Consider the following 21,390-nt stretch of genomic DNA (forward strand, 5'->3'; position numbering starts at 1 on the left):
GCTCTGTTTCCCGATTGTAATCCTTTTTCATCTTAGTCACATAACTTATCATCTGCCCTCTAATGAAGGCTTTCATTGTGTCCCATAATATAAATTTATCTGTCACTGATCCTGTGTTTATTTCAAAATATGTTTTAATTTGGCGTTCAATAAACTCCCTAAATTCCTGCCTTTTAAGTAACATGGAGTTTAACCTCTATATGTTCTTGGTGGGATGTCCTCTAGTTCTGTTGCTAATAATAGGGGTGAATGATCTGATAGCAGTCTAGCTTTATACACAGTTTTCCTAACTCCCCCTTGCATATGGGCTGACAATAAAAACATATCAATCCTTGAGTAAGTTTTGTTCCTTCTCGAATAATATGAATATTCCTTCTCTCCTGGGTGTTTCCTCCTTCATATATCCATAAGTTTCATTTCCTGCATTGATTTAACCATATATTTGGCTACTTTATTCTTATTAGTTGTCTTTTGTCCAGTTTTATCCAATATTGGGTCCAAATTAAGGATAAAATCTCCTATCAATATATTTCCTTGTGTGTCTGCAATCTTCAAAAAAAATCCGGCATAAACTTTTGATCCTCTTCATTAGGTACATATATATTGAGCAAATTCCAAAATTCTGAGTAAATCTGACATTTTATCACTACATACCTCCCTGCTGGATCTAATATTTTCTCCTCTATTTTAATTGGTACATTTTTGTTAAATAGTATGGCTACACCTCTAACTTTTGAATTATAAGATGCTGCCGCTACGTGTCGTACCCAGTCTCTCTTTAATTTATGTTCTGCTTCAGTTAGATGTGTTTCCTGCACAAATGCTATATCTATTTTTTTCCATCTTCAATAAATTTAGTAGCCTCTTCCTCTTGATTTGTTTGTGTATTCCATTAATGTTTCTAGTCATATAGTTCAACATGACCATGTTTATATTTATTTTCCACCTCTTCACCACCTCCATCCCCCTTTTCCCTATTTTCATCTCTTAGTTTTTTTCTCTTATTAAACTTAATGTACGACAACACATTTAAGACATAAAGTACCCCCGCGGTTCCCACACCCACTAATACCTTAACCCCAAAAGTTCCCTCCCTCTCTGAATTGCCCCTTATCCCTTGCTGGGCAACCACAACTCCCCTTTTCATTTGGATTGCGATTTTACTCGCAGCGTCAACTGATTTTGCAGTGACGGTTCTTCCCTTCCCCCCCAGCCCTCCCCAGAAAACACTTTTTTAAACACATATAACAAAGCTCTTTTTTTTTCCACCCTTACTTACTTCCTTCCCTTATATTTTCCCTCTTTAGTTCTTTACATATACATTGTTTTTACTACTTTTTATATATACTTTATCACTGTTCTTCATTCTTATTACATCTCTTCTTCTGTCCTGCAAATGTTTTGCGAATTCTAGTGCTTCCTCTGGATCCGAGAATGGTCTGTTTTGCTCCCCGGGTATAAATATTTTAAGCACAGCTGGATGTCTTAACATGAATTTGTAACCTTTTTCCCATAAAATTGTTTTTGCTGTATTAAACTCCTTCCTCCTCTTTAAGAGTTCAAAACTTATGTCTGGGTAAAAAACTATTTTTTGACCCTTATATTCCAATGGTTTATTATCTTCTCTAACTTTATTTATTCCTTGCCTGTTCCAGTATGTTTTCTCTTGTCGTATATCTCAAAAAATTTACTAAGATGGATCTTGGTTTTTGATGTACCTGTGGTTCCTGAGCTAGTGCTCTGTGAGCCCTTTCTATTTCCATTTCTTCCTGTATATCTGTCGTTCCCAGGACCTTCGGGATCCATCCTTTTATAAATTCCTTCATGTCTGTGCTTTCTTCACCCTCCTTCAGGCCCACTATTTTTATGTTGTTACGTCTACTATAATTTTCCAACGTATCAATTTTCTGAGATAACAACTCTTGGGTCTCTTTAATTTTTTTTGTCACTTTCTTCCAATTTTTCTCTTAAGTCATTTACTTCCATTTCTACAGCTGTTTCCCGCTTCCACATTCTCTATTCTTTTCCCTATTTCTGTAATTACCAGTTCTAACCTTTACATTTTATCTTCTGTTCTTTTCATTTTCCTTTTGATTGTATTAAATTCTAATGATTTTAGTGATCTCATTTGTTCTCAAAAAACTTTATCTATATTCTGTTCATCAGTTTTACCTTTTATTTCTTTGTCCATAAGTTTTACCTTCTATTTCTCTTTGAAGATCTTGGTGTACTTCTTCCTCTTCTTCTGTGTCTGTACCTGTGTTTGTGTCTTCTCTTCTTTGTGTCTGTGTCTCTTCTGTTTTTCCTGATGAGCTGCTTGCATCTCTTTGTCGGGCCTCTTGTTGCTGGGCCTCCCCTCTTGGGCTACTCCTCTGTTGTGCCTCCTGCCATTGCTCTTCTTGCCAGTCGTCTTTCCGTCTCTCTCCCTTGTCGTCGCTCCCTTCTCTGCTGCCTTTCTCGTTCTCCAGCTGAGCGCCCTGGTGTCGGGCATCCCTCAGCTGTTCGCACTGCGGCTGCCCGCTCCTCTGCTGAGCCCCCCTCCCACCAGTGTCCTCTTCCCTTATTTCTGTTAGTTGCGTACTTTTATTTGGCTCTGAGAGCCATTTTTGAAGTCCACCGGCAGGTGAGTCACGACTCCGCAGGGCAGGCACTGACCTCTTGGGTCGGGCGTTCTTCGCCACTGCAGCGTCCTATTCCTTCATGCAGGTAAGGCCTTCTTTCTTCTTCGGTGGTTTTTCTACTTTTATTCCAGTTGTTTTCATTTTCTCCTTCTTGGATGCCATCCTCTTTCTCTTCTCTGTAACTTTATCTTCTATTTCTTATATTTTATTTTTGTTGTGCTGTGTCTTTTTCTAACTTTTTTCCTGTTTTCCTGGAGAGGGCTGGTTTTCCCGACCAGCCATTACTCCATCACATGACTCCTCCCTCCATCTTTACCATTATTGACCGCTCTACGAGGTGGCCGGAGGCATTCCTGCTGGCTGATATAATCACTGAGAACTGTACCAAGGCATTGTTTAACACCTGGGTGTTGAGGTTCAGAATCCCAGAGCTTATGACCTCCAATACAGGTACACAGTTCATTTCAGGACTCTGGGCAGTGCAAAACATTGTGGGATGTAGTATTGCAGATTCATATGCTGCACTATTACAGGTGAGAGGAGGACTATAGCTGTGGTCAAAGCTTGTTTCAAAGTATCTGAAGATACAAGGAATTGTAGTGGTTTGCCATGTGCATTTATTCATCCTGTTGAAAGGGATTCACCTGGGCTTCCAAGAAGAGTCATTAGAACTATAGCCTGCTAGTATGCAGGCAGTACAATTTCAAATCAATCAATGAATATTGTCAATTAGTCAAATTCAACTGCAAATGAAGGCTATGACAGGTTATAAATCAATCCCTATGGGACTGTATAGTTACTGGTCCAGAGATAACTGTGAGAGAAGGTCATTGAACTTGTGTTGAAAAGGAAATTGCATGTGAACAAACTGATTTGTTTTATTCAGGAAAAATGCAACAGCAGTGAACCTTTATCTTGGTTGTTGTGAATGTCAAAGTTTTCATTTCTATGCAGCCAACAAAGGAGGCTGTTCCCTATTAAAAGTTGGGCAAAAGAGCACTTTTTTAACTTTAAGAGGATTGTTGCAAGGCACTGATTCAAAAGTGGGATGATGATGGGATAATTCTCACAATGCACAAAGTTTCATAGAGTTCAAACTTGTCTTTTGGTGTAATACATTTTTCAAAAATATAGATCTATTTTTTAAACTATCCAGATCTTCGCACCCTCTCCTGATTTTAAACAAAAAAATTAACTGAATTCTTTTCTCAATAGATACATCTATTTAAAAGGATAATTTGAGATGAGTAAATATTCTGTTATTTTGTGATGTACATGTCACCTCTGAGCTTGTAACAAGTTTAAGCATAATTCAATGAGTGGTATTTGAAGTGGTGGCAACTCCTAATTGAGATACAAGAGACTGGAACTGCTAGAATCTGGATCAACAAAAAAAAATTCTTCCAGAGGAACTCAGAAGACTGGATTCTGACTAACCTGAGTTCTTCCAGCAGTTTGGTTTTTTCTTTGACTCCTAGTAGCTTATTTGGCTGTCAATGGCTGTTGTGGTGGTGGAAGGCTGTACTTTTGTGATTGAGACAGCCTGGGAAATTTTTATTTTCCTTTTTTTTTGTCGGTTGCTTAAGGCTGTCATTTCCTTGAATTCTGCATAACAGGGATTTTACTATTATGAAATATTTTGTGTCTCAAAATCTTGTGGAAGATTTTAATTTTAAAATTAACATTACCATGATTGCAGGTGTAATCTGTTGGTGTATTGTTATTAACATATTGTTGCCTACGCATTTGATTGAGAGGTCTTTTAATTGTGACAGAAAATGTTTGATTAGTAGATTAAAATATTTTTTATTTTAATTGAAGACTGTGAGCCTGAAGAAGTGACTGACTGGTCTATGAATGAAAACTGTTCATTTTGTTGCATAAGGAGAGAGAAAGTCAAGGTAAGTCCAATGTTGTTTGAGCATTCCAAAGGAGATTTAATTTTGCATTGCTGAACTAGATAACTTTTGGCTTTGCTTTTATTTATCGCACTATATACAGCTCTTTGCATTCATCTTATTTAAGAACTTTTTTTTGCCAAAGACTATAAAAAATCAACATTTGGTGATTATTGTAAGATAAATAGTGATCAGTTGAACTATTGTTTGCTCAGCAGATAGTGAATATTTAAGTGAATAATTCAAATGAGAACCAGAGTAAACTGAGAGGGAAAGTAAAAAATGAAAATACTCTAGATAGACAAATAATGAGAATACAATGGCATTTTGCTACATCCCCATTGTTTACATGGCTTGAGGAAGGATAGTCCAATTGAGACTACGAAATGATCAATAGATAAATGTGCTACATGTGGCTTGAATAGTTTCTCATTTGCTGACAAAATATCGTTAGTATGGAAGGTAGTAGGGTAAAAGGGGTGCAAACTGATGAGGTGACAAAGTCTGGCATTGTCCTCCATAAATGACTCAATCCAGATGTGATGCATGCTAAATTATTGTAGGAAGTTGAGGTAAAGAATTAAACAATGCTTGAAAACAACAATTGGGGCGAAAGGACCTAATCTAATATTGCAATGGGGCAGAGAAGAAATACTGGATTATTACAAGTATTGACCTTCAATCAGCATTATGCTGAATCCTACCACCATTTCTAAAAAGCTGTAGTTGATGGAAAAGCAGTGGCGTCGTCATTCCCTGACCAATATTCCACCCATAAACATCACCAAATGCTGACTTAGTCTTGCTCTTTTCAAATTAGTTGCTGCAATACATTGAATTAGTGCTACATTATTTGTCATGCAAATCTCAATTCTCACCTGAACGCCAGCTTTTCATGAAGGCCTACCACCACCACCACCACCATCATTGATACAACTTGGCTCTAAATGTTTGCAATTTTTATATCCAGAGAATAAACATTAAGTTTTGTCCTTCACCCGTTTGCTGCACATTTCTGGATGAGATTGAAACTATTGTTTTCGGATTTTGCCCACACTATTGTTCAAAGCATATTGCTTTAAGTTTATTTCTTGACAGTTACCAGGGAAGAATGGATTGTATGAGGAAGGGTATTTCCAGGTCTGTTCTTGTAAAACATGGCACTTACTAGTCCCTATTCTGTTCACTACGTACCATCTTGCACAGGTCATTTTCTCTAGAAGTATTGTACATGAAATAGCAGTGACATCACTGTTCAAAATAGCAATTCCACTGTATAGGTTGCAAGCCCAGTGTGGGTAGATTCATGATGTAATTTCTAGTGAATTGATGATAAACTGTGCAAGCAGCCATATTTCACTTGGAGACCTTCTTGTCTCAACTATTTCAGAATGCCACTAACCTAATTTAAGAAAACAAAATTTGAATTGTGAGTTTGTGTTATTTGAGAAGTACTCTTTAAGCGGGCATGCTCTCAAATCTTCACAGTGGCACAAGAAACAAAAAAAATCAGACGTCTTTGCAAAATGTTCTTTATGGAATTTTAATACATTTGTGGGTGAGCAACTTTGTGATCCTGTTAACCTTTCACTCTTGCCTTCAATGTATTCAAGACTTAATAGCCCTTTTGAGGAGGAGCATTCCAAAAATATATGACCCTTGGAGTAAATGTTGTACCTCATCTGTCTTGAATAGTCAAAGCCATTGTTAAACTGTGTCCACATCCTAGATTCTCCAAGAGTGATTCTCTTCTCATCTACTCTTATCTCTCAGGAGCTTGGGTTTCCTACAATATCTTGTTTTCTAGACTAGAGGATGCAAGTCTTGCCTGTCCAACTTTTCCTCATACAGTAACCCATGCATTCCAGTAAGATTGGACTGGGGAAGTATGATGCAGATTTATTATCTAAAATTATAGAAACATGTGGATATTGGGAAGCTTGAATGTACTGTTCCCTTAATTTCAGGTTAGGTATGATGCCAGTACTCTTGCCAGCCAGAGGGGGTGCTGTTGGTTAATTCAGTCATTCAGGTTAGGTAAGACCTTCCTGGCCTTGCCCTCCTTTTCTCCCTCTCCTATATGTGCTTGAGATAAAATTTTTTTACATTGTTTCATTTGATTTTTATGAAAAAAATTGCCTTGTGTTGGAAAATGTTTCTAGCACTCTAACTACAATTTACTAAATCAAATTTGTTTGCAGTGCAAGAAGTAAAACAGGAAAAGTCGTAGACACTCGTTGAATTAAAATCACAAAGCTGGGGAAACTCAGCACGTCAAACAGTGTCCTATAAATATCAAAGGTAAAAATACACAACTAACATTTCGGACTTGAGCCCTTTATCAAGGTATGGAAAAATGTCGGTAGGCATCTGAATAAAAGAGTGAGGTAATAGGTAGAGGAGGGAGGGAACAGCAGCAAGCAATGGGCGGAGGGATGGCTGGGGGAAGGGAGGGAGGGGAACTGGAAAGGGTGAAGAGAGGAGGAGAGCAGGTTAGCAGAAACCAGAAAAGACTATGTTAATCCCATCTTTTCTGCTTTCTGCTAACTGGCTCTCCTTCCTCCTTCTCCCCCCTCCATTCACCCAGCCATTCCTCTTCTCCTTGCAGCTGTCCCCTCCCTTTCATCTCCACCTATTATCTCCTGCCTTTATGATCACGCACCCCACCCACCCCCCACCCCCCCCACCCCCCACCCTGATTTGGACACCTGCCTTTTTCTATACCTTGATAAAGGGCTCAAGCCTGAAACATTAGTTATGTATTTTTACCGTTGCTATATAAAGGACACTGTTTGACCTGCTGAGTTTCTCCATCATTGTGTTGTTTGCAGTCTAATAGGGTCTCTCGTGTACAGTAGACTCTGGTGTAAGCTATACACCCTTCCTTGGCAACAATTCATTTACTGATAATAACTGCTCTCAGATAATGATCCTGTTTCAAGGTCCTTCATCTTGATGCTTTTGTTCTCATTGCTGCTTTTCATTTTGGACTAATTGTATTTCAGTCCTTCACTCTGCCACACATCTACCTTTTTGTTCTCTGCTCGTTTTTCCAACCACCTTAAAGTCTATAATGTCTCCCATCTTGCCCAGTTCTAATGAAAGGTCAGAATGAAACATCACTCTCTCTCTCTCTCTCTCTCTCTCTCTCCATAGATAACTGGCTGACCTGTTATGAATTTGCAGAACTTTAATTTCAGATTTCTAGCAATTGCAGTTGCTTTTAAAGGACTTAAAATGTTAACTTTGCTTCCTCTCCACAGATGCTATGACCAGCTTAGCATTGCCTGCATTTCTGGTTTTCAACCAAGTAGCAAAATCTTATTAATACAAATATCATTTGGCATTTTGTTGCTTCAGTGTTGACTGCCTGTATAGAATTTTCTATTATTTTCTCTGCAGTTGACAATAGTTTCAGTTTACAAGTCAGACACTTGCATGAATTTCCCTGTTATCACCTAATTGAGTTGGTCACCTGCGCAGCTCTTGTCAGTTGTGCCTGTTCTGCAGAATGAGGTTAGCAAGAGTTTCCATTCAGACAAGAGCCACTTGCATGCTCTCCATAATTATGAATCAGAAATGGTGACTTTAGGATTTCTGACCATATAATCTGTTTAAAATTTGTCTCAGACCTACGATTTTATTAAATAACAATCTTATAAGCAATTGGGAGATTTAAATTGGAATTTGAAAAAGCCAGAGCATTGATGTTCAAAATTGGTTTGGATATTCCAGAAAACATTAAATGCATAATTAGGAAATATTTTTTGAACATGAGCCCACTATCAGGTCAGAGAGGCGGGTAGTTTGAGATTCTTCAGAAGTTGAAGTATTATTGAATTCTCAATAAATAGTAATGAGCTTTATTTGCCTTTTCATACAAACCAGGACAATAATTCAATGATTTGTTACTCTACCACTTCCACTTAAACAAATATTTTCTTTGGGAACTGAATTCAGCTTGGACACCTCTTTCCTTGAAAAATTCCACTGTTGGCTCCTGCAAATGATTTTGATCTTGCATTGTTTAACAAGTTAATTATGCTCTTAATTTTAAATTTTTTAGAGAGTCTGTCACTTAACTGGTGTTCTACAGGATTTAGTGTTGAGTCTGCTGCTTTTCAAGTTATATGTGAATGATTTAGATGACAATTTGTGGGTTAGTAGTCAAGTTTGCGGATTACATGAAGATAGATGGAGGGGTGCGTAGTGATGAAGCAGAGAGTCTGCAGAGGGTCTTGAATAAGTCAGGAGAATGGACAAAAACCATCCTCCAAAACATACAAGGTTGTAGGTTAATAGGGTGCAATTGGACGGCAGCCAGAATTGGCTTCTACTATGTTGTAAATTTTTTAAAAATTTAATTTAGAAGTGGCAGATGGAATACAGTGAGGTGAGTATGGTTATACATTTTGGTAGAAGAAATAAAGAATTAGACCATTTTCTAAATGGGGAGAGAATTCAGAAAGCAGAGGTCCAAAGAGACTTGGGAGTTCAAGTGCATGATTCCCTAAAGATTAACTTGCAGGTTGAGTTGGTAGTAAGGAAAGCATGCAATGCAAGGATACGATGCTGAATCTTTACAAAGCATTCTTCAGACCACATTTTAAGTACAGTATTATGAGCTGTTTGGGCCCCATATCCAAGGAAGAATGTGCTGGCCTTGGAGGAGTTTGACCCTCTCATCCCTGGAATAATTTTGCTAAATGTATGATTAGTGTTTGATGGCTCTGGGCCTGTACTCATTGAGTTTAGAAGGAAAGGGTTGGGTAGTGGGAGAGAGTTTCTTTGAAATCTAAGCATTAAAAGGCCTGGATAGAGTGGATGCAATGGTTTTTTCATCAGTGGGAGAGTTTAGGACAGTGGTTTTCAAACATTCTTTCCTCTCACATACCACCTTGAGTAATCTCTATGCTCTGTATGTGTAGGTGGTATATGAATGGAAAGAAAATGTTTGAAAAACAGCTTTAATCATGCCTAATTGACTAGTTGCATGCACAGTTTCATAACTCCAAAGGAAGTGGGCCAATAACAATATTTCTCAAGCAAAATATTTCAGTAACAATTGGGTCTAGAGCAGGTAATCACAGAGCACCTGTGACATAGGGATTACTTAAGGTAGTATGTGAGTGAAAAGAAAAGTTTGTAAACCACTGATCTAGGACAAGAGGACACAGACTCCCAATAAAAGGATGTCCCTTTAGAACAGAACTGCTTTCAGCCAAAGCCTGGTGAATCTGGAATTGGTTACCACACAACATTAAAGCAGTGGTTCGCCACCTTTTTCTTTCCACTCACATACCACTTTAGATTATCCCTATGCCTTAGGTGCTCTGTGATTAGTAAGGGATTGCTCAAGGTGATATGTGGGTGGAAAGAAAAAAAGTTTGAAAACCACTGTTTTAATCATACCTAATTGACTCGTGTGCACGGTTTCATAACTCCAAAGGAAATGGGTCAATGACAATTTTTCTCAAGCAAAATATTTCAGTAACAATTGCATCTAGAGCAGTGGTTCTCAACCTTCCCTTCCCACTCACATCCCACCTTAAGCAATCCCTTATTCATCACAGAGCATTGATGGCATAGGGATTACTTAAAGTGGTGCTTGAGTGGAAAGAAAAAGGTTGAGAACCACTGATTTAAAGCATAGGTTGATAGGTTCTTGATTTAGTAAGGGTGTCAAATGTTATGGGGAAGAAAACAGGAGAATAGGCTTGTGAGTAACATACATCAGCCATGATTTGAATGGCAGAGCAGACTCAATGGGCTAGATAGCCTAATTCTGCTCCTATAGCTTATGGTTCCACATGAAGTCAGTGATAAACGGCATCTGTTTTGATTCTTTGGAAAATACACCATCTTACAAATCTGCTCAGTTGTTTAGCTCCTTTAGTCAAGGTTACAACTGGGAGCAGAGTATTCATGGTTATAAAATTTTCAGGAGGAATAAATTTGCCATCAAAGGTACAAGGTGTTAATCAAAATATTTCATTATTTCAAGGAACATCGAGATAGCATGATGCTAACATTGAATCCTTGAGGAAGAGCTGCTCTACAGCTGGATTGAAATGAAGGCTGCTAAATGTGCAAATAATTAAATGAGTTAGAGGAAAAATTGCTAAAAACAGTTCACTAGCAGCAGGTTTTAAATGAAGAAACATTTCATCCTGTTTCAGAAATAAGCTCCATAAGGAGCTGAAGGAATACTTATAAACAGTAGCCATGTTATTTTCAGATTGGATTTTGATAAATATAAAGTAAAAGTTAAACGAGAAAGAGGAGTTTTTTTTTAGACAAATTGAAAATGAACAACTTGTGGGGAAATGTTCAAACAGACACTGATTGGAATTGATGTGGCGATCTCATTTGTAAAGGTGGTATTTAAAAAGACTGAGCTTTATTGTGTGAGTAGAGATATTAATAAGCAAATACATAGAGTCCTAACAGATTCCATTCCAATCAAATTTGAGTACATCAAATGGGAAACTTAATATTTAGTAAGGTGACATCAACGAGAGGTGGAAATTACAAAGGGAAACAAAACCAAAATACAAAGTAAAAATAGTCAAAACAATAAGCTATAATTTACTTATTGGAATGAAGAATATTGGAGAAATTTTAAATCTTCCATTTTCAAAGGAAGGTATGATCTCCTAAGGGTGAAAATGGAAAAAGCTTGTGTAGAAGTGTAAGGTAACTGTAGAATTAAATGATGACAATCAGCCCATGACATCATCCAAGACATAAAGGTGGCAAATCTCTTGATATCTTTACACTAATTAAAGATCTAGATTTTTTAGTTCTGGGAACTGGGATTACTATTTTTTTTCAAAAGCAATTAAAATTATGTAAACTAGCACAAATAAGTCCCTGAATAAACAGGTAACAATAAAACAATAGCAGGAATGGCCAACTTGACCATTCATTAAAATTCTGTGATAATATGACAAAATTGTTTAGCTATGTGGATTAGTAATTATTCATTCTGTATAGGGACTAGTCTTCAGTTTCATTTTCTAATTGACTAAAATACAAACTAGTAATTAAATATGTTTTCAGCGTGAAATCTGACATCTTTTTTGTTTTATTTATTTTAAAGATATTTGAGCATAATTCATTACTGTTTCCAGGAGCATATCTCATCTGTGAATGCACCTTCAACACTGACATCTGCTGAGGAATCTCTATCTCAGGGGCAGTCTCACACTGAACAGCTTGAATGCCAAGCAGACAAATTTCTTAATGCTATCTTTCATAAAAAAGGTATAATATTTATACTTTGAATAAGACTTATTGAATAATGCTTAAGACTAACCAAAAATTATTCTAATTTGCAATGTTGTTTGAACTAAACATGTATAGGTGTTTATTGCAATCAATGTACAGGTACGCACTGCTTAACGTCTATCCGGGCAATGTTCAACTGCATATACGTCTGTGGTCCATAAAGTTCGGCAAATCCCGATTGGAGAATGCTACGTAGCAGACCTATCCAGACGTAAATACGAGGAAAAGAAAAGGCAAACTAGGAAAAGAAAAGGCAAACTAGGCAAACAACACGGGACATATTCCTGAAGAAGGCAACACCTCCCAGGAAGAGCCTCAGCCTGGTCCTTCAGGCATTACAGAGTAACCGTTAATCAATAGAAGTTATTCGACCTGAAATTCCTCCAGTGGAACACTGAGGAAGTTGAGAACAGTGATGTGGATGATCCTTATCCTCTCTGTTAAATCATGTGTGATTATAGGCTAAGAAAGTATTTACATAAAAGTTTTAAAAGAAAAACATTAAAAAGTTTAATTTTGCACAAGTTCAGTATCTTGTACAGCTTTGCTAAGTATATATAAGTATTTGGTGTTGGCACAAAGGCCACATCGCATTTTAACAAAATGTATTGTGGATGTTAGCGACGCATACTTGTAGATGTATAAAAGTGTATGTTGTGAGAAAGATGCATGAAAAATCCTCACAACATTATCTCAGGAATAAATCAGCAAACAACTTTGGGGCAATGGTTTACATTTTCCAAACAGTGCTTTATATTCCCAACCAGATTAGAATTTCTTTATTAAAGGCACGTTGGCACCATCTACTGGTTGTTTGCCAAATGACTCCACCTTCATTGATTGTCAATTTTAATGACAATAGACTTTGAAGTTCCTGGATTGGCATAAAAGGCAATTTATGCCAAAATTTACACAGGTCTCCACACTAATCTTACAGACAGCAACTTGCAGTACAACTTCCAGAGAATCTTATTACTATGTGGCGAAACTCATAAGCTGGTTAAAAACAAGAAAGTAAGCGGAACAGTAAGTAAATGCAGAGCCTGGAACACAAAGCAGCAATGTAAAATTTTCAAAATAGACCAACAGTCAACATTGAGGCATGGCAGTTGTGGTGAGTAGACAATTTTTTGCCAACTAATCTTGGATTTTTAAAGAAAAATTACTAAGAAGGTTGTTTCCTGTGTCTCAATTATTATTTTTTTTTCAGGGTTTGCAGTGAAGAAAGATTGGTAACTGCCTCTGCTTGCCAGGAATGCTGCAGGTATCTTTGAAAGAAAATAATCTGTAGAAAGATGAGCTACTTGGGTGGCAAGGAAGCATCTTTCTCTCACTTAAAAGTCTTATCAGAATGTTTGAAGGAGGTTTCACTGGGTCACTGCAAAAATATTTGTAACATTGCATGCCCCATATGGAGGTGTAAGATCAACCACATGACCAAGGCTGATGAGGTTAGACATTGCTCTCCTTTTTCTGAGATCTGAATTTTTTTTTAAAATATATGTAAAATCAGATATTAACTTCGCAGTGTGACCAGCCAGAACTTGGTTCCTGTAAAAGCTGGTGATGTGTCTTTAAATTCCAAATTCCATCGGCTATAGTGGTAACAGCTTCTTGGAAGGCATTAGACCTTTGTTTCATCTCTTAAGTAGCGTGTTTTTTTTAACAAGAACACACTGAGCAATAGTGGCACATTAATTGCCTAATCCTGTACATCTCCTCCCACCTTGAAACTAATCTCATCTTCTTGCATGTGGTCTGTATCCCTCTATTCCATGCTTGTTCATGTGTCGGATTAAATGCCTCTTAAACATCACTATCATCTGCTTTTCCCATGTCCCTGTCAAGGTGCTTCAGTCCCCCTCTCACCTTTACCCAAGTCTTTTTTGTGCTTGACCTTTCCATCCTAGAAAAGACATAGACTACCCTATCTGTGCCTCATTGTTAAAATGGACCTACGGTTGCTTGTAAATGAACATGAATACAGCTGCAAAAACAAATGTATAATTATTTTGCAAAGCATGAGAACACTATTACAACAATAAGCACTGTCACAAACAGCTAGTAGTGCCCCAATAGGAGTCTACCTCATGCCTTACAAGTCATATGTTTACAATATCAGTCCCCTAGGTTTCTAAAACATTCGAATAAAACTGCTCCATACAAGTACATATTTTTTAGAATTCTCTTGGGATTCATTAATTAAGGTTATGTCCTTTACCCAGTCGTTAATAGTCTTTTACTACCTTGCCAAATGAGGAGGTCCTTATCAGCGATAACATTTCAGAAAAACGTAGAGAGGTGTAGGTAAATGGGGTGTAAATTGACACATAGGGCCGAATTAGCCTGTTACGGTGCTGCATGACTAATTTTTGTAATCCGCTCTAGCTGATAGCAAGAAAGTAATGCTTCTCTATTCCAGTCAACATTTTAAAGCTTACATTCTCGTCGTAATTTTATAAACTTCTATCAGGTTTCCCCCTCGGCTCCCGCTGTGGAGAAAATAATCGGAAGTTTGTCAAACCTCTCTTTGTAGCTAATAGATAACAACCTGGTAAACCTCTCTTGCACCCATTCCAAAGCCTCTACATCTTTCCTTTAATGTAGTGTCAGAACTATGTACAGCTGCAACATGACTTCCTGACTCTTAGCGTCACAAGCTGAACTGATGAAGATGACCACTTTATCCACTTGTGTGAGTACTTTCAGGGACTACCGACTTGCACCATAGATCGGTGGTCCTAAGGATCCTGCCATTTACTATATACTTTTCTCTTGCATTTGACTTCCAAATCTCATTGTTCAGGATTAAACCCCATCGACTATTTCTCTGCTCAGATTTGTTACTGATTTATATCATGTTTGTATAATTTGACAATCTTCCTCAATATCAGCAACTCCAGCAATTTTTGTATCTGACATCTTACCTAGGATAACAGCTATGGTCGGCAGAACTGTTGATAAATGTCATAATGAATTTCTCAACACATGAAATGCAGTAGTAGAATAGAACATTAGATTGCAGACATTCTAGCCAACCAATCTTCAGATCAATTTTAGTTCTTTAAAATGGAAACTAAACCCATTTTCACACTATGCTCTTATTCTCATAGGCCCAGCAAAAGTAAATCATCTTTTCCAAGAATCGAAGGATTTCACAGAAGACAGGACAATGGTGAACACCTCATTGCAAAGTGGTGAAAAGGGCTCTCTCTTCTTGTCCCTGAATGTCACCATGCCAATTCTGATATGGCACAAAAGAAACCTCATTTGTAGGAGGTTTTTTCCTCCATAGCCTGGCTCAAAACGTCTTATCACAAACTATTGCACTTTTCTGTTTTGTGTAGTTATGCTGATCCAGGCATGAAGTAGCTAGAATCGTGAAGTCAAGTAATAGTCTGGCCGACTCTGGCCAGAAAATGGTCATGTAGAGTTCAAGGAAAGTTGTCACTTATCTGCTGGCAAGAGTTTGAAGGCATCCAAGGCATGATAGGAATGTTGCCCAGATTTATTATGTTTGTATTTGGAAAGGAAAATGTTCCTGGAACATGCCATTTTTTTTAAGGCTGTATAAACAGTCATTTGCAGCAAAATGTAATTTGATCAGAGCATTTATGTGAACAAAAGCCAACTAATCGAGCCATCAATGGTGTAGATAAGCATAGCATTCAAAGATTTGGAGATTTGTTGGAGTGCTTGAAAAATCATGGCATTGGCAAATTAACTGACGACCACAGCTGTTCCTCTAGTGTCAATGGGGAGCAACACCTTGAAGATTCCCATATTTCACACTCCAATACCAGAAGTGTTGCTCCAGAGTGCAGGAAGCATCAGCTCCATTCTAGATGCCAGCTGCTATACATGTCCTTTTAGATTGATATCAGCCATCCTGTCTGGTTCTGTGTTCTTGACACCAAAAAAAATTTGCTGGCAGAACTTAATCTTGGTGCCAAGCAGAAGATGAGGATTAATGACTGTGCACTTCCTGTGCTTTATCATTTTATGGCTATTATATAATGTGACACAATCTTGTGGCTGGTTTATAGTTTTTCTATTCAGTTGCTGTTTGCCTTTGGCCATCTTACTAAATCTTTAAAGAAAACTTGATCTATATTGAGTTATTGCAGCTGTTTACTTAAAATTTTAAAAATGTTAGCAGCAAAGTGCTGAAAGCGTTTCATGCTATTAAAATATTATCAGCGCTATGTACCAACCGATCTCACTCGTTAATTATGCATTCTGATTCTTCTCCTTTTCTATGTGAAAGTTGACAAGTTGGACTGCTCACAAAACAAACTTTCTCATTGTACCTCTGTACATGTGACAAACTTGAACTTGGAAGTTGTACTTTTTTAACAATTTGATATTTAGCATGCAACATTATCAATGCTGGCCTTTTGGCACAGCTGCAGCTTTTAGGTTCACATTGAAATGTTCTGTATGTATATAAACTACACCTTTTGCAGAGCAATTACAGAATGATCTGAGTTTCACCATTGTCAGTTTGCATGTTCATTTTTGAAAATCAAACAATGTTTGTGTTGTAATATTGAATAAATATTGAAATGTTTCTTGGGCTGATCTTTGTTACCTTCCCACAGGGAACAGTCCATAAAAATGGTAATGTGTTGCTAATGGGAGAGTTCTGAATGGCAATTAATTACTGAATACCTCTGCATGGAACTACTGTTCTCCTTTTCCTTGTGTCAAATCCATGGATATGGGTCATACATTCTTAGTTCCTTGGGTTATTAAGTATCTAAGATGAGCTATTTTGCAAGGCCAAATTGTCCAGAGCACAGTAAAGAACCTTCTTTGGCATGTAATTTTGTACACCTGCTTGTTTAAGGTATTTGGTTGTGGCCTCCAGCCCAGTCTTGTAGCTCCCTGATCTGGTGGAGTTTGGAGGCATAAAATAGAGTTCCAATATAATGTTCATCTCAAATGATGAGTATAGAGTTTTGATTCTTAAATGTATAACTGTACATACGACTGTTTCCTATGTAGACTGAAAGACCACCACATGAAGTACAGTGTGACTACTTCTCTTCACTATCTATTGTAAAATGGTGCTGACCTTGTATAATTTAAAAAATCTAAATTGAACAATACTGATTGGCTGTAGAATAATTTGGAGAAGTCAGTCTCAGAACAAAATCTTGGTTTCATGAAATCCTTGGTCTCTTGGTTAAAAAAGAAGCAAGTCACCACAGAACAGAAGTTGGAAGTGAGAAACTTATTGCTTCAAAGTCATCAGGATTGTCAATGGTACAGATATTCTTGATGTTTCAGCAAGTAGCAAGCCAGTCTAAATGTGAGGCAAAATGGAAAACGAGGAGCTTCTGCTTGATGATGAGGATAAATGCAGTGGAGAGGGTGACAATGGGCTTGCAAAGTTGAATAGTGGAATCAGCTTCGGTGGCACTAAGAAACTGCAAGAAGGATAAAATGTCTTTAAATACTAGAGGTTATATAGGGCATGATATTAATCAGAAAATTAGAGGTCCAGGAAATAAGTGAAACACAACAGAAATGAGACACGTTAATTTGTTTTCCTGATCTTAATGTGGACTAGTTTGTAGGATGAATCCATGCCAAATTATATTGTAGATCAATGGAGAGACAGATTGGTTAAGGTAGAGTATTATGCTATGAGACCAGGGATAATTAATCTTAAGGGGCTCTCTTGGGAAGAATAATTGTGATAAATATTAATATTTGAAGATGATTTGGTCTGCAATATTAAATGTGTTGCATCTCAATGCATCAAACCTGCACTTGCTATGGTAGATTGGAAAACTACAGTTCTAAAACTGCAGTATGTAAAGAATTGTTGCTATTAAAATCCAACAGGAGAAATGGTCCATTTGTGGAAAACCAGGGAAGTTGAGGATTACATTGGATGAAAGGAAAAGACTTGATATCCACAGCATAGCAGTAAGCCTGTGTGCGGAATGATGACCAAGACATTGATAAAGAAGGGCCAAGTAGAATAGGGCAGTAACTAGGTAAAAGTTACAAAATTGAATAAAAGGGAGAAGATTAACAAAAGGAAAAGATGAGCAAAGCTTAAAATTGATAAAGAAATGGCAAAAATAATAAAAATATTTTGCCTACCTTCATGAATCAAGAAATTAAAACCTCTCAGAAACAACAGGTCCAGATTGAAAAAAGTATCATTAATTGGGCTTTGGCCAGTAGCATTAGGGCTGAAGACAATAAATGCACTAGATCAGATGGGCATTGAAGCAGATGGAAATGTTGGATGTAGTGGTTGTCTCTGTAAATTCAAAAATTATGCCCATAAATTGGGAATAGTAGATTTAATTCCACGTTAAAGAGCAAGATAAAAATAGAAACTATAATTCTCCATTGTAGTTGATTTGGCATCAGTAATTTAGTTTGTTAGTATCAAAAATTATGTAATCTTATTAAAGAAAAATAATAGGACTGAGTCAGTATAAATGTCTGAAAGACATTTTGTACCCAATAGGATAGTTGAGGGGTACCCAATTGATATGGAACATTCTACTTTCAGAGGGTGTTTAACAAGGAACAGTTATTAAAATAAGAATACATTGGATTAGAAATGATGTAATGGTGTGGGTGAGGATTGGTAATCAGTAGGAATGTAATTTTCTGGTTTGGAGCATGCAATTGGTGAAGTGGTTCAGAGATCAGTGTCAGGGCACAGCTGATGGAAATCTACATCTCTTGACTTGGATGAGGGGAGCCAACAGACAAGTGTGAGGTGTTTCATTTTGGAAAGACAAATCAGGAAAGGACATACACAGTAAATCGTAGGGCACTGAGGAGTGCAATAAATCAGGGATCTGGGAATACAGATACATAATTTCCTGAAAGTGGCGTCACACGTGGATAGGGTTGTAAAGAGAGCTTTTGGCATTTTGGCTTTCATAAATCAAAGTATTGAGTACAGGAATTGGGATGTTATGGTAAAGTACAAGATATTAGTGAGGCCAAATTTGGAATATTGTGTGCAGTTTTGGTCACCTGACTACAGGAAAGATATCAATAAGATAGAAAGAGTGCAGAGATTTACTTGGATGTTCCCTGGACTTCAGGAGCTGAGATACAAGGAAAGGTTAAACAGGTTAGGACTTCATTCCCTGGAAAATAGAATAATGATGGAAGATTTGAAAGGGGTATTTAAAATTAAAGGGAAAAGACAGTAAATATAGATGGGCTTTTTTCCACTGAGGAGATGAGGTACCAGAGGTCATGGGTTAAGAGTGAAAGGGGGAAAGAGTGGTGGGAGTGCAACGAGCTGCCAGCTGAAGTGAATGTGGATTCAATGTTAACATTTAAAAAGAATTTGGACAGGTGGTTGGGAGAGGTATGGAGGATTGTGAACTGAGTGCAGGTCAGTGAGGGCTAGGCAAAAAAAAATGGTTCAACACAGGCTTGAAGGGCGGAAGTGCCTGTTTCTATCCTGCAATGTTCTATGACTCTAATTGTAATATATCCAAGTTTGCTGATAAATCAAAGCTAGGTTATGTGTGTTATGGGGAGAATGATGCAAGATTTCAGGAGGATGAAGATTGGTTATATGAAAAGAAAGTTAGGTTGAAAATAGTATACATTTTTGAAAATTTTAAGTTTCCCCTTAGAGGAAAAAATAAAGGTAGCATGATTATAAAGATGGGAGAGATTAAGAGAGTGATGTAGGGATATGTGATCTTTTATATGAATCACAAAATTAATATGCAGATACAGAAGGATATCAATAAGACAAGCAAGAAATAGGGTTTTATTACAGATTTCAATACAAAAATTAACATCTGGAATTGTATGGGGCCCTGGTGATCCAATATTTGGACAATTATGTATAGGTCATGCCTTCCTAGTAGAAGTATGAGAGAGAGCACAATGAAGGTTCACTAAATTGATACCAATATGGGAGATTTAAAATGTCCTTCAAAAATGTACTGGGGTGTTTTATTGGCCGTAAATTGGGCGGCACAGACTCGTGAGCCTAATTGGCCTATTACTGTGCTGTATGCCTATATTCCTCGTGTTTAGAAGAATGATAATAGGCAATCTTACCAAAAGATACAAAATTCTTATTGGGCTTATTAGGGTGGATACTGAAATAGTTACCTTGGCTAGAGTATATAGCACAAGGAGTCATTGTCAGAAGTAAGAGATAAGTCCATTAAGGACTAGAATGGAAAGAAATTTCTTCAACTGGAGTGTAAGGACTTTCTCTGCTAGGACTGTGAAGGCATTGTGGCAAAGAAAGTGATATATTTTTGAATACTAAAGTCTTGTGCAGCTAGCATAGGAAATTGTCATTGAAGTAGATCAACTACTATGACACTGGTCTACTGCTTGTAGGTAAATTGCTAATAAGTTGCCTTTTTGAATGAAAGAAAGTAATGTAAATGAATAGCTGAGTAGTAGTAGAAATGATTGAGGTATGACTTGGTATAAATCTAATACAAACTATTTAGATGGCTTTTATAAATAATTGCCCTTATGCTGAACAGACTTTTCTGTTGGCCTAAATCTCCAGAAATGTATTGAAGTTGTATTCTTTGAATTGTAAATAAATATTTATTTCATAAATTTCTATTTTAATGTGTTTTTAGACCTTCCTCAGAACTGTGATCGCAACATTCCTTTAGTTGCTCAGGAAATCATGAAAAGAATGATTCGTCAGTTTGCAATTGAATATATATCCAGAAGTAATCGTGTTCATGGAACTCAAACTGGATCAGCTGATGAATCTGTTTCAGTCTCAGATGATCCTCCTGCCAACCAAAACCAGGATTCCTTTCACCAAGAGCAGGAAGGACCTTTAGACCTCACTGTGAATAAGAATCAACAGAAATGTTTCCAGCAAGGTAAATTAAATTTATTTTTAATGTGGAGAGGGGTGGTGTGTGGGTGAGAATTTGTATAGTTGTTTCAGATGTTCATTACAGAAACAATGAAACCTCTTAATGGTACCATCTTGTTGTTTGCCCTTTTTTTCGAAGCTTCATCAGAACTGAGGCAATGAAAGTCACTGCCTCAACCTGATTCTGAGTAAATGCAAAGTCAAATTTTAGACCGTTAGTTTATAGTATTTCTCAAGCATCTACAGTGCCCTCAATAATATTTGGGACAAAGACACTTTTTTCCTTTATTTGCCCCTGTCCTCCACAATTTTAAATTTGTAATCAAACAAATCACATGTAATTAAAGGGCACATTCCAGATTTTATTCACGGTTATTTGTATACATTTTGGTTTGACCATGTAGAAAGTATAGCACTTTTTATATTTCATCCCCTCATTTCAGAGCACCGTAATGTTTGGGAAATTTGGCTTTGCATGTGTTTGTGATTACACAGGTATGTTTAATTGCTTCATTGGTGTAGGTATAAGTGAACTAGGCTTGCTTCTAAGATTTTGATCACTTTGGCCTCTATAGTTGCTAGTTTTCACCTTGAGGACCAGAGTTGTGCCAATGAAAGTCAAAGAAGCCATTGTGAGGCTGAAAAACAAGAATAAAACAGTAAGAGACATCGTCCTAACTAGGATTACCAAAATCAACTGTTTGGAAAGAGTGTTCTA

At 37.2% G+C, this 21,390-nt stretch overlaps 1 protein-coding gene across 19 annotated transcripts in view; it reads left to right on the top strand.

The window, feature by feature from the left end:
* Nucleotides 1-21,390, top strand: part of lcorl (ligand dependent nuclear receptor corepressor-like) — a 136,260-nt gene that overhangs the window by 33,591 nt on the left and 81,279 nt on the right. For 12 of the 19 annotated variants that reach the window (XR_011353692.1, XR_011353693.1, XR_011353694.1 and 9 more), the window contains exons 3-5: nt 4,443-4,522; nt 11,653-11,785; nt 20,422-20,676. Coding sequence is in view for 14 of the 19 variants with exons in the window: in XM_069925096.1 (XP_069781197.1) it covers nt 4,443-4,522; nt 11,653-11,785; nt 20,422-20,676 (468 nt within the window). In the remaining 5 variants the exon portion in view is untranslated. The other 7 variants (XR_011353696.1, XM_069925107.1, XM_069925105.1 and 4 more) reach the window with 7 other exon arrangements.

The sequence above is a fragment of the Narcine bancroftii genome, chromosome 3, assembly GCF_036971445.1.
Source record: "Narcine bancroftii isolate sNarBan1 chromosome 3, sNarBan1.hap1, whole genome shotgun sequence".
NCBI lineage: Eukaryota > Metazoa > Chordata > Chondrichthyes > Torpediniformes > Narcinidae > Narcine > Narcine bancroftii.